The sequence below is a fragment of the Vitis riparia genome, chromosome 5 (assembly GCF_004353265.1).
Source record: "Vitis riparia cultivar Riparia Gloire de Montpellier isolate 1030 chromosome 5, EGFV_Vit.rip_1.0, whole genome shotgun sequence".
NCBI lineage: Eukaryota > Viridiplantae > Streptophyta > Magnoliopsida > Vitales > Vitaceae > Vitis > Vitis riparia.
The window spans coordinates 1,919,839-1,932,139 of NC_048435.1; the positions used below are offsets into that span (position 1 = coordinate 1,919,839).

Here is a 12,301-nt window from a genome sequence, read left to right on the forward strand (position 1 = left end):
AAGAGTCAGTGCTGAAAAGTGGGAGATGCGTCGCATAGGTGGAGGAGTCGACTTGTTAATTGATATCATTGAGACTTGTTAATTTTATTGCAAATTTTTTTGTTTACTTGACAAGAGAGAGAGAGAGAGAGAGAATTTCTTTTTTGCTTTGCACTCCCACTGAAATTTCTTTAGTCTTTCTTCTCTTGCGGGAAATAGAGAATGCATATTTTACTAAAATGGATTTGCATTATGCTATAAGGAACATAATTGAACTCCTAATTGCCATCTTAACAATATTATTAACAAAAACTTAAATGTATAGAAGACCTGCTTAACCTTCCTAATTATAATTGTAATTCACTTGGAGAGAGTATGAAGCTGAATTTGAATAATCCCCAACCCTGATGGTGTGAGACCCAGATGGCAAGAGTGAATAACCAGTGTTATCAACAATCCTCAAGCTCTTGCAAGCATTCATGGAAAACTTCACCCTCTCAGTATCTCCTGCAGCTACAAAAACTTTCTGGAATCCAATCACTTGCTTAATATGAGTTCCAACAATTCCAGATGGAGGGATTGAGTAAACCATGAGCACCTCACTTCCGTCCACCTTCCCCACATTGGTTACTGCAACCTCAAACTCAATGGTGTCATCACAACTCATGTCGTCCAGTAGAACTGCTGGGCATGATGGTACCTTTTGATCTTCTGTGTAAGCCACTGTGCGGCATTTCTGGAACTTGTTCAAGTCGATGTCGATGGATATTTTCGAGGTGGCTAATGAGTAGGAGAACTTGGTGTAGCTCATGCCATAGCCAAAGGGGTAGACTGTGGAGCCATCGAAGAATTTGTATGTCCTCCCTGGGTAGCCTAGTTCATCAACTGGCCTTAGTGACATGGAGGACATCGGCAGCATATCAACATAATCAGCTTCATACCATGTCACTGGTAGTCTTCCTCCTATATATATATATATGTTGTCAAGTCACACACAATCCTTCGAGATTAGTTCATATGTATTCTACTTTTGATTCCCAATTAAAGAAAGTGAATTAGAAACTTACCAGGATTATACTTCCCAAAAACAACATCTGCAATGGCGTGTCCGCCTTGCTCCCCAGGAAAACCAACCCAGAGGATGGCTGAGATTCTGGGATTAGTTTTAGCAAAAGTGATGTCAATATTGCTACCACTGAGGACTACAAGAATCACAGGACCACTGGAGACTTCAGCAACTTGTTTGATCAGCTCAGTTTGGTTGCCTGGGAGTAGGAAATCAACTCTATCTACGAACTCAGCCTCGATCGATAAATCAGTCCCTACGAAAATGATGGTAACTTCTGCATATTTTGCAGCTTCTTTTGCTTCAGAGAAATAGGTATCGTTACTGCATGAAGCATCCAAACAGCCCATCGCATACTTGACGTTTCCAATGGCAGAAAAGGCTTCAAGAGGAGATACATACTTGCAGGGCAGCCCTACATATAAAGTGTAAGATTCCCGACCCATTAAAGAAAAAAAAAAGGAGAAAAATCTCATACTGCACCTGCATAGTTTCCAATCATAACTTCAGTAGCATTGGCATGGGGCCCAACCAATGCTATCTTTTTTCCAGGTTTTAATGGCAAAACTTCATAATCATTCTTCAGAAGAACGATCCCTTGTCTTGCGGCTTCCCTTGCCAACTCAATGTGATCGGCAGCACAGATATCCTTCAGTCCAAGCGACTCATACGCCGGGATACCATCAAAGTATCCAACCCTCATAAGCAGAACATAAATATTCTTCAACGCCCGGTCTAGTTCATACTGACTCACTTTCCCAGTCAGGACTGATTCGTTAAGGGCATCAGTATAGTAATGGCCACATTCCAAATCCAACCCTGAAGAATATGAGGATATACATTCAACTTACTTAGATTACCATGCATGAGTTGCATTGAAAGAAAGAGAAATTGATTAACTTCCCAACCTGCTTGTAGGGTTTTTGCAACAGCATCCACCTTTGAGTCATTAAGGTAGTTTTGATTGTCCACAATCACCTCAAGACCATAACAATCAGATACTATGTATCTGTAACAGAAATTGAATCAGTATTGGAAGCAGGCTAAATACTTAGAATATGAATCATTTTAAGTTGTTGGATCCGTACCCGTGAAGATCCCATTCGTCTCTTATCACTCCTTTCAAGAGTCTTGGATCAGAACAAGGAGGGATTCCATTGATTTTATTGAAGGAGCACATAACACTGCTTACATCACCCTCTCTGACGCACCTCTCAAATGGAGAGACAAAAGTCTCCTTCATATCTTGCTCAGAAACCTACCAAAAAAATAGTAGACATTAAAAAAATATATAAAAAAAAACGAACTTTTATCATTATGAATTTATGGATGAATGTTTAGGCTTACCCTTGCATCGAAAGTGTGTCGATCGACGGTAAGCCATGAATCAATATCATAAGCAGCATAATGCTTGCAGCATGAGGAGACCTTGAGAGGCCTAGAGTTCAAATCCGTAACGTTCTCTGTCCCCTCAACATCCTGCAGGCCTCTAACGAAGTTAACTGCAAACTCACCAACAACGAAAGGATCTTCACCGGATGTCTCTTGGGTCCTTCCCCATCTTGTATCACGTACTACATTGATGTTTGGACTCCAAAACGTCAACCCCGCATGCCCCAAATTGTACATGGCTCTACCTTCCGTCGAAATAACCTGTATAAAATACCAAAAAAATTGGCATAGTTAATGGCCTAATCGAAAGAAAGTAGCATCTTCATTGCTTACTGTACCCGTCCAAGAGTCTTCCACAGTGTTTGATTGAAGGCTGCAGTTGAGAGTATAACAGTGGGAAAGCTCGTTGCTCCAGGAATAGTCTCGTCGAAGAAGACGCCGGGGCCGAGGTTCGAGATACCGTGCAGGGCCTCCGACCACCAGGAATACTCCGGCAATCCTAGTCTTCTGACCCCAGAAGCTGTATGCACAGACTGCATCACCTTTTCTTGTAGAGTCATTCGACTCACCAAATCCTTTGCCCTCTCCTCGTACGAAAGTGATTTATCACAGAAGGCAAAGCTCTTCATATCAAGACCCAGCAAAGCATATCTTGATTCATCGCAAACATGAGTGTAATTTTTAGCCAAATCACCATACTCACCCACGAAATCATCCATCAAAAGCCTGGACTGCTGTGTAGATACAGCCCAGGAAGCAACGGAAAGCATTGAAAGACAAAACAACAGAAATCTGAAACTTGTCGCCATCTTTGAGAAACGGAACTCTCTGAGTGAAAACCCAGGAAGATACCACCATTTATAAGCCTTGTAGGGGTGATCACAAGAGTAATTTCACTTAGGTTTATCCAAATGGACTCGGTATAGAATCCCCCAGTCAATAGATTCGTCTTTAGATAAGTGTAATTACTCTCTCCGCATCATCTGGATAGGCTATTATTAATTCAGATATCATTATTAAAAAAAAAAAGAAAAAAGAAGTATATCATTAAATCCTCGAAATTTCTAGAGTCCTTATTAAAGCATAATTATCAGCAATTTTGCCGGAAAATCCATCCTTCCTTTTTTTAATTCTGAAAATAGGCCTAGAAAATTTTCTTTTTTCCTTTTACATGCAATAATGATGATAACAAATATAGATCAATCAAACACCTATCAATAACGTCATATATATATATATATATATCTAAGGTCAATATTCATACTATATATATATAGATCAAATTAGTTAACTCTATCAATTATATCTTATCATATTATGTTTATAGTATGGGTTAGTTATTTCTATATTATCTAAACAAGGATAATTTCATTTGAATATCATTAATTTTATCCTTTCCATAATTTAATTAATTTATGATTTTTCTTTAAATACCTATAAAACATGTGTACGGTTTTTTTTTTATTAAAAGAAAAATAAAAGACTTCCCTTAATTTGGTTATTAGATCCCGTACATAAAATTAAATTAAAAAAGTCAAATATATTGTTTTTGTTTTTATATTTCAAATTCGATTAATGTTCTTATAAAACAAGAATGGATGAAAACTATTAATCTCAATCGTCCAAAGTTTTAATATTGTAATAAATGTAGTTTTTTTTTTTAGATTGATTAAAAATGACAAAAGAAAAACTTAAATCATTTTTATCTTCTTTTTTAACTATAAATATTTCAATTTAATATTATTTTTCCTAATTAATTTTCATTAAATATTTAATCTTACTACTTATATTTTCGTTATCACTTAAAAAATGTGTTTTATTTTAAAAATAAACTCAAAGAAGGCAAGTGAAATTTATTGAAAGGGAGTGATTTTAAACATTTCAAGATTTAAATACTTAATTAATTATATTTTTCATTTAAATTAACGGTGATACATGTGAATGTAGAGGAAGAGATTTGGATAATGCGCATTCTAAAACATACATTAGGAGAATATATATTGATTAATTGAAAAGTTAAGAGGAGATGAGAGGTAGGATCACAAATAGCTTTCATTTGTGGAAGGACTCGCACCAAAAGTGAGGTTGGTTCTTGAAAAAGTTGTTTGTTCAAGCTTTCACTAGGGTCTATTTTTTTCTTCATTTATTTGGCCTCTTGGAAAGTTTGAAGAAGGCTAAGTGCACCAGCCTCTGGACTTGTGAATTGATGGCTTAACAAATCATTTCAATAATTTTAATTTGAAGTTAAATTGGTACTGTGCACAAAAAAAATATTTTCCTTTGATTCTTTGGTTTTTTACCACAACTTGAAGAATGATAATGAAATTGTTTTCTTTTCTTGAATTTGAAGATCAATTAAAAACTTAGAATGACTTTTTCTCGAAACTTGTTGAATGAAAGGAAAGAGAACGAAATTGTTTTCTTTTCTTGAATTTGAAGATTAATTGAAAACTTAGAATGACTTTTTCTTCCCGAAACTTGTTGAATGAAATGAAAAAAACGCTTGTGTAGCCCTTTGAGAAAGATTTTACCAAACTTGGAGGAAGATTTTATAAAGCTCTGTTTATTTTAGAGACCAAATTAGTGGTAATTTAATCCACTAAATTTTTTAAGTCTTTATTTTACAAAAATAATGTCAGTCTTTAAAAATTTTGAAATTATTGTTAAAGGTAACATTTTTTGATTAAATAGATAATAACAGAAGGTTATGAGTGACATTGGAGCCTCTATGTTCATATATTAACTAAAAGTATAAAGTACAAGTAAAATATGGACCAGAAAATGAGATAAATTGTTTATTAATAATATGGAAATTAATGCATACATTCATATGTATCTAGAAACTAGAGAAAACCTGAAACTAAATTGAAAACATTAGCTTAAACTAATTATGGTAGTTCACTTGAAAGGGAAATGAGACTGAAGTTGAATTGTCTCCAGCCATGATGGTGTGGGAACCAGAAGGCAATAGGATATAACCACTACTATCAACAAGGCCCAAACTCTTGCAAACGTTCATGGAAAACTTCACCTTCTCTGTATTTCCTACCTTCACAAACACTCTCTCAAATCCGATCACTTGCTTAATATGAGTTCCGACAATCCCTGATGGAGGGCTTGAGTAGACCATCACAACTTCACTTCCATCCATCCTTCCCACATTCTTCACTGCAACCTCAAACTCAAAACTTTCATCACAGCTCAAATCGTCAACTAGGACTGCTGGGCATTCTGGCTGGAAGCTATCACTGCTGTAAGCCATGCTCCGGCACTGTTGCAACCTGGTCAGGCTAATGTGGACCGACCTTGTGGGGGCTGTTAGGGAGTAGGAGAAGTTGGTGTAGCTCAAGCCATAGCCAAAGGGATAGACAGTGGAACCATTGAAGAATTTGTATGTTCTCCCTGGATAGCCTAAGCTCTCGATTGGCCTTAGTGCCATGGAGGTCATGGGCAGCATGCCAACATAACCATTTTCATACCATGTGATTGGCGATCTTCCCCCTGTTAAAGAAGAGGTCGACCCACCCAGAATTTAATTTCGAGATTCAAACAATGACAATTAACTCATGGAGATATAATGAATCAGTTGGTAACATACCAGGATTGTACTTCCCAAAAACAATGTCTGCAATAGCATTGCCGCCTTGCTCACCCGGAAAACCAGCCCACAGGATGGCTGCGATCTTAGGGTTGTTCTTAGCAAAGGAAATGTCAATAGGGCCACCACACATTACTACAAGAATTACAGGACCAGTGGAGAGATCAGTCACTTGGTTGACCATCTCAGTTTGGTAGCCTGGAAGGAGGAGATCCTCTCTGTCCCTCTCCTCAGCCTCAATGGATAAATCAGTACCCACCAGAATAATAGTAGCATCAGCATTTTTCGCAGCTTCTGCAGCCTTGTAGACGTGGGTGTCATTATGACATTTAACATCAGCACATCCTACTTCATATGTCACATCTCCAAGCTCAGAGAAGGCATCAAGAGGAGACACATAATGGCATGGGATCCCTATACAGAATAGTTAAAAGGTATATAAATTATAAAAATATATATGATCTTGTTAACTAAAGGGTATATGTTATTGATACCTGCATAATTTCCAATCATAGCTACAGTGGCATTGGCATGAGGCCCAACCAAAGCCAGCTTCTTTACAGGTTTCAGCGGCAAAGTCTCATTATCGTTCTTCAGAAGAACAATGCCTTGTCTCGCGGCTTCCCTGGCCAGCTCGATGTGTTCATCATTGCAGATATCCTTCTTCCCAAGAGAAGCAAGAGACGGGATGCCATCAAAGAATCCGACCCTCATCAGCACGACATAGAGGTAACTCAGGGACTTGTCGACGTCATGCTCACTGACTCTCCCTTCCCTCACTGCTGTAGCAAGGGAATCGTTGTAGTAATGCCCACATTCCAAATCCAAACCTGCAAAATTCACATTGGAGTTAAAAATTTACATTATGGAAATGAAAAATGGGATTTAAGATTCACATTAGGCTTGTTGGAGATTAGTAGATTACTAACCTGCTTTCATACTCAATGCAACACCTTCCTCACTTGTGACATCAAGGAATTTCTGGTCTTGCACAATGGTATCAATGGCCCAACAATCTGATACTATATACCTGTAGAAGAATAAGATCAATGTTACTGCTGATATCACTTTCATGTAGTGTTATATATATCTAGTAAAATCTACCCATGAAGATTCCATTGTTCTCTTATAACCCCTTTCAAGAATCTTGGATCAGCACAAGGAGGGATTCCATTGATATTATTGAAGGAGCACATAACACTGCTGGTATCACCCTCTTTAACACACATCTCAAAAGGACGAAGAAACGTTTCCGTCATATCTTGCTCCGACACCTACAAAAATCAACACACCCAAGAGTCTTAGACAAAGTTTTCAACATTAATATATAGTTTTAAAACTTGACCTCCATGAAACGAATTACTAGTTATTATACCTTTGCATCAAAATGGCGTCTGTCAACATTAAACCACTGATCAAGATCATAAGCAGCAAAATGCTTGCAGGAGGAGGCGATCTTTAGAGGCCTAGAGTTCAAATCTGTGGTGTTCTCCGTCCCCTCAATATCCTGAAGACCTCTAACGTAGTTAACCCCATACACGCCAACAGTGAGAGGATCTTCCCCCGGTGTCTCTAGGATCCTTCCCCATCTTGGATCTCGCGCTACATTGATGTTTGGACTCCAAAACGTCAACCCCGCATGCCCTAAATTGTACATCGCTCTTGCTTCCGTCGAAACAACCTAATTACGACGAAAAAAAAAAAGGCTGGTTGGTTATATACCCACAATTTAGAAGAAGAAGAAAGGGGAAAAAATCTAGCGAGTAGATTGATAGATTAATGTGAGAAAACCTGGCCAAGAGTCTTCCATAGTGATTGATTGAATGAAGCAGCGGAGAGTATAACATTTGGAAAGCTTGTTGCGCCTGGGACAACCTCATCGAAGAAGGTCGCCGAACCAACGTTTGCGACTCCATGCAGCGCCTCTGACCACCATTTGTAAGGAGGTAATCCTATCCTTGGCACCCCAGAAGCTACATCTATAACATTCCTTGCTTTTTCTTCTAGCGTGATTCGATCAACTAAGTCCTTTACCCTGACATCATATGGAAGTGAAGAATCACAATACACAAAGTCCTTCATATCAAGACCTAGTGCAGCGAACCTTGACGCGTCACAGACATAAGTGTAGTTCCCAGGCACATCAAAGGCCTGTGATAGAAACCTGGAGTTGGGCCTGGGTGTGTATCTTGCTGTGGAAACAGCCAAGAAAGCAATGGCGAGGATAGATAGAGAGAAAAACAAACGGGTGAAACTCTTTGCCATGATGGTGAGTCTGGAATCTGAATGAATGGAATGGAAGAGATAATAGTCAAAATACTGCTAGCTAGGGTATTTATAAGAATGAGAGATGATACAAAACGGAATCTAATTCTATTTTCCTTGGGCTCTTTAGTTTTCTAAAGCTGAATTTTAATGCTATCTTATCTATTAGAAGATTAAAAAAAACCTTATCTGTTATATGTTTCAAGATGAAGCAAAGAGAAGCTAAACCAGCATGGCATACAATATAATAAGAGATAAGATGAACATGTTTAGTCTATAACGGGTAAGATAAATTATTCCTTTATAGGTTATTTGAAATTGCGAAATTTAACCCTCCATCCTTTTTAGTCCCATTTTGATAAAAATGACATCATTTTTTTTTGTAAAAATAACTTTATTTAAAATTACATGTAAATACTTGAAATGATAAAGGGTATTTATGTCCACAATAAGTTATTTTTCAAATAAAAAATAGAAAGAGTTAGATTCACAAATTTTGGGGTTATTTAATCCCCTTTAACCAATTAATTATTCCTTTATTTATCTAATCATATGTTCAATCAAATATAAGATATACATAACTTATGTATCATAAATTTATTTATTTTTTTAATCAAATTTTTAATAAATTTTTTATTAAAAATTAAATTTATGGTTAAAAAAGCCTAAAAAATATTTATAAAATATATTATGAAATATTACTAATATAGATATAATATTTAAATATTTTAATCATAAATGTTATTTAACTTAAGTGAAATTTCACATTTTTTTTAATAACAAATATTGGAATGTGGTATAATGTTTATTTCTAACAATAGAAAATATTTTTTTTTTATAAATATTTAAATATTTTAGTCCAAAATTTTTTAGCTGATTTATATTGACAAACATGATTGTATTCATTTTTATCAATAGCATAATATAAAAGGTAAATTATTTAACATTCAATTGATTATTTTTTTTATTGAGCTCATCCCATTCATTTCCTCTTAGATGGTTAAATAAAACAAAGCTTATGTCCACTCTCATTAACCTCTTTTATGAGTGAAGGTTCCACTTATTCAAGGCTTTGAATGTAAGTCTTCAAGCTTCTACACTTGATTCAATGGCTTTTATTGGCTTTTACAAAACTCTTCAAATTCAATCCAACTTCTAAAAACTACCTAAGGTTAGTTACCAACACAAAAAATAAATGAATAAATAAATAAGAGAAAAAAAATATGTGGAAGTCAAGTGCGAGCCTAATTTTACTTCAAGTGTTGAAAATTGCATACCACACAAGGTCAAGATTATGACTTGTCTACGAAGTATTAAATATGATTTTAATTTTAGTTAATATTAAAGTTGGACACCATTATGCATCCAAGTCAAGTTAATTTACATGAGTGAAAACTTTATTATTTAAATCACATTAAGTGTGGAAAGTATGATACCACACAGAGTCAAGGTTATGACTTGCCTGTACATGCTGTTAAATATGATACTTCCAATTTTAATTAAGTGTTAAAGAAGTTTAACGTGGTTATATATGCATAAAAAAAAAAGTCAATTCACCTAAGTAATGACTTTAGCAGTTAAGTTGCATTAAGTGTTAAAAGTACAATACCACACAATGTCAAAGTTATGATTGCCTACATAGTTGTTGAATATAATTTCAATTTTAATTAAGTATTAAAAGTTGAACAATACTGTACATTTTAGTTTAGTCAATTTGCATAGATGAAGACTTTAACACTAAGTGTCAAAAACACGATACTGCTTTGAGCTTGATGATCGTTTGTTTTTTCGTCGTTTATTAGATCAAAACAAAATTTTTAACATAATTCACTATTCTAAAGTAGCTTGTACCCAATCAAAAAATAGTTTTAGTACAAACTACTGTAGTATAGTGGTTTTTCGGTGTCGTCCACTAGGATGGATTGTTCTTGGTAATTAAAGCTTGAATGAGAGGAGAAGAAATGATTGTGATCAAATGAAATTGATTTGAAAATTCATGGTGAAAAATCAATTTAACAATGGTCTCAAATTGAGAAGAAAAATGAAATGTAAAATAGAAGAAAAATTAATAGGAAATGAAATTCTCAAAGTTACGATTTTCTATAAAACAATTTCCATGGTGAATAAATGTTGAGATCCAATTTTCATCAAGTTAGATTGAAAACCTAAATTTTCATCTAAACCGATTTTTTATTTAGCTTTAAGTCTATATCTAATGTCTCCCCAAATTAGGTCATTTAATCTAAGAGATCAATTCAAATCATATATTCAATTCATCTTAAATTATTTTCCAATGATTCACACAATGCAACTATTTAATCTCATCAAATTTAGCTTTAAGAATTTAATGAATCTACATAGTTTGCATTGTAATAGTCATCCAAGACAATTTGAAGAAAAAAATTCTCACAATTCAATTAATCAATCAATTGGATCAAATTACCTTTGCAATTAAAGTTTATTTCTCTATTTCATCATAAATCTTGCCTCTAGGTCCTCTTTCATTCGAGAAAAATGAGATTTAGCCACTCATGCTTGGAGATTTGGTCTCACAAGACATGTTTGGCTAGTGAGAAAATGAAGGAAAATAGAGAATTCTATAGAGAGAAAATCTGGAAAATTCTACAATTAGAAATGTCCAAAAAGTTTTTATAATGAGGAAATCAAGTTTTTATTTATAGGTCAAGGTTAAGTGGATGTTTAGCATCATCTAAGAGGTCTTTTGGAACCTTCTTCATCAAGCAATCTGGAGTTTAGTAATAAAATGGTCATTTCGCACAAACTCAGTCTATTTTGCATGGTTGTGCGAAATAAGAAAATTCAACAACAATTACAGTTTTCTGGAGCATTTCGCATGACTATACGAAATTTTCGCATGATCATGCGAAATGGAAATATTTAATTTTTAAGCTTTCTTTTGTCATTTCTTTCATTTCCTTCTCTTGATCATTCCACTTCAACTACCTTCAAATCAACTCCAAATCCCGGTCCAAACCAATTGCATTACTTCTTTCATTATGTATTTAGATCATCATCAACTTTATTTGTTCTTTTCGATTTGATTAATCTCTTTTGTCACCAATTTATTAAAATCGTACATTGAAATGACTTCAAAACTTTATAAAACTTGTTAATAACTTTTGCAAGGGCAACAACATGTTAATTGAGTGTTTTAGACATAATTATTATTCAAAAGATGTAAAACTTATTAGAATTATTATTTAAAATATGCTCTTTTTGAGTAGTAATCACTTGATTATATGAATGTCAGACTTTAAATATATATTTTTTTATGGATATTTAAGCTTATTAAAAATTTCTTTTAGAGTATTAAAAAATTACCTTGAAGCAAATGAAGATTGACACGTAAAAATAAAATAAAATAATAATAATAATAAAAAAGAACCCGTTTCTTGCTCCATGCTTCATGTAACTTCACAACTCCATGCTCCAAGTTTAAATAAATAAATAAAAATTATAAGTTATGGGCACGTGATCAAGTATGGATACAGTCAACTGAAGGTGAAAGACTTCTCGTTGAGGATCAAGTTGAATCTCTCAGATTATTGTCTTTTTTATATATAAAAAAAATAGAGAAGATATACTGGAAGGGAGGATGCTTACGAAAATAGGAAAGTGGATGTTCAAATAAGAATTTTATAAGGTCTTCCTTTGATACCAAGTGATGAGAAAGAAAGAAAACAAAATTGTATTTGGAAAATGTGAGAAAGATTTTAAAATAGAAATTTTTTCATTAAAATATTTATTCAAGAAAAAATTAAAGAATGAAGGATAACTTCAAGACTCACCTCACACACATGGAAGACACGTATATGATATGTCTTGTAATGAGAGCATTTGTACATATCGGAATTTTAGTTGATTAAATTACAACTAAATTGATTATTGAAATTATAATTTTCTAGTTGAACAAAATTTGAACTTGACAAGTAATGAGTCATACACATTAGGCACATGTCATGCATTCAAAACATGATATG

At 34.4% G+C, this 12,301-nt stretch overlaps 2 protein-coding genes across 2 annotated transcripts; both read right to left on the minus strand.

The window, feature by feature from the left end:
- Positions 1 to 322: 322 nt before the first annotated feature.
- Positions 323 to 3,245, minus strand: LOC117914446 (beta-xylosidase/alpha-L-arabinofuranosidase 1-like). Its single transcript, XM_034829795.1, has 7 exons — positions 2,776 to 3,245; positions 2,393 to 2,698; positions 2,134 to 2,303; positions 1,954 to 2,054; positions 1,529 to 1,864; positions 1,047 to 1,460; positions 323 to 942 (listed from the first exon to the last, which is right to left on the minus strand). Exons 1-7 carry the CDS (start codon positions 3,205 to 3,207, stop codon positions 323 to 325), a joined length of 2,379 nt encoding a protein of 792 aa, XP_034685686.1. The 5' UTR covers positions 3,208 to 3,245.
- A 2,076-nt stretch (positions 3,246 to 5,321) lies between these two features.
- Positions 5,322 to 8,300, minus strand: LOC117914447 (probable beta-D-xylosidase 5). The gene is made up of 7 exons (XM_034829796.1): positions 7,827 to 8,300; positions 7,411 to 7,716; positions 7,140 to 7,309; positions 6,965 to 7,065; positions 6,530 to 6,865; positions 6,036 to 6,449; positions 5,322 to 5,938 (listed from the first exon to the last, which is right to left on the minus strand). Exons 1-7 carry the CDS (start codon positions 8,298 to 8,300, stop codon positions 5,322 to 5,324), a joined length of 2,418 nt encoding a protein of 805 aa, XP_034685687.1.
- Positions 8,301 to 12,301: the final 4,001 nt, after the last annotated feature.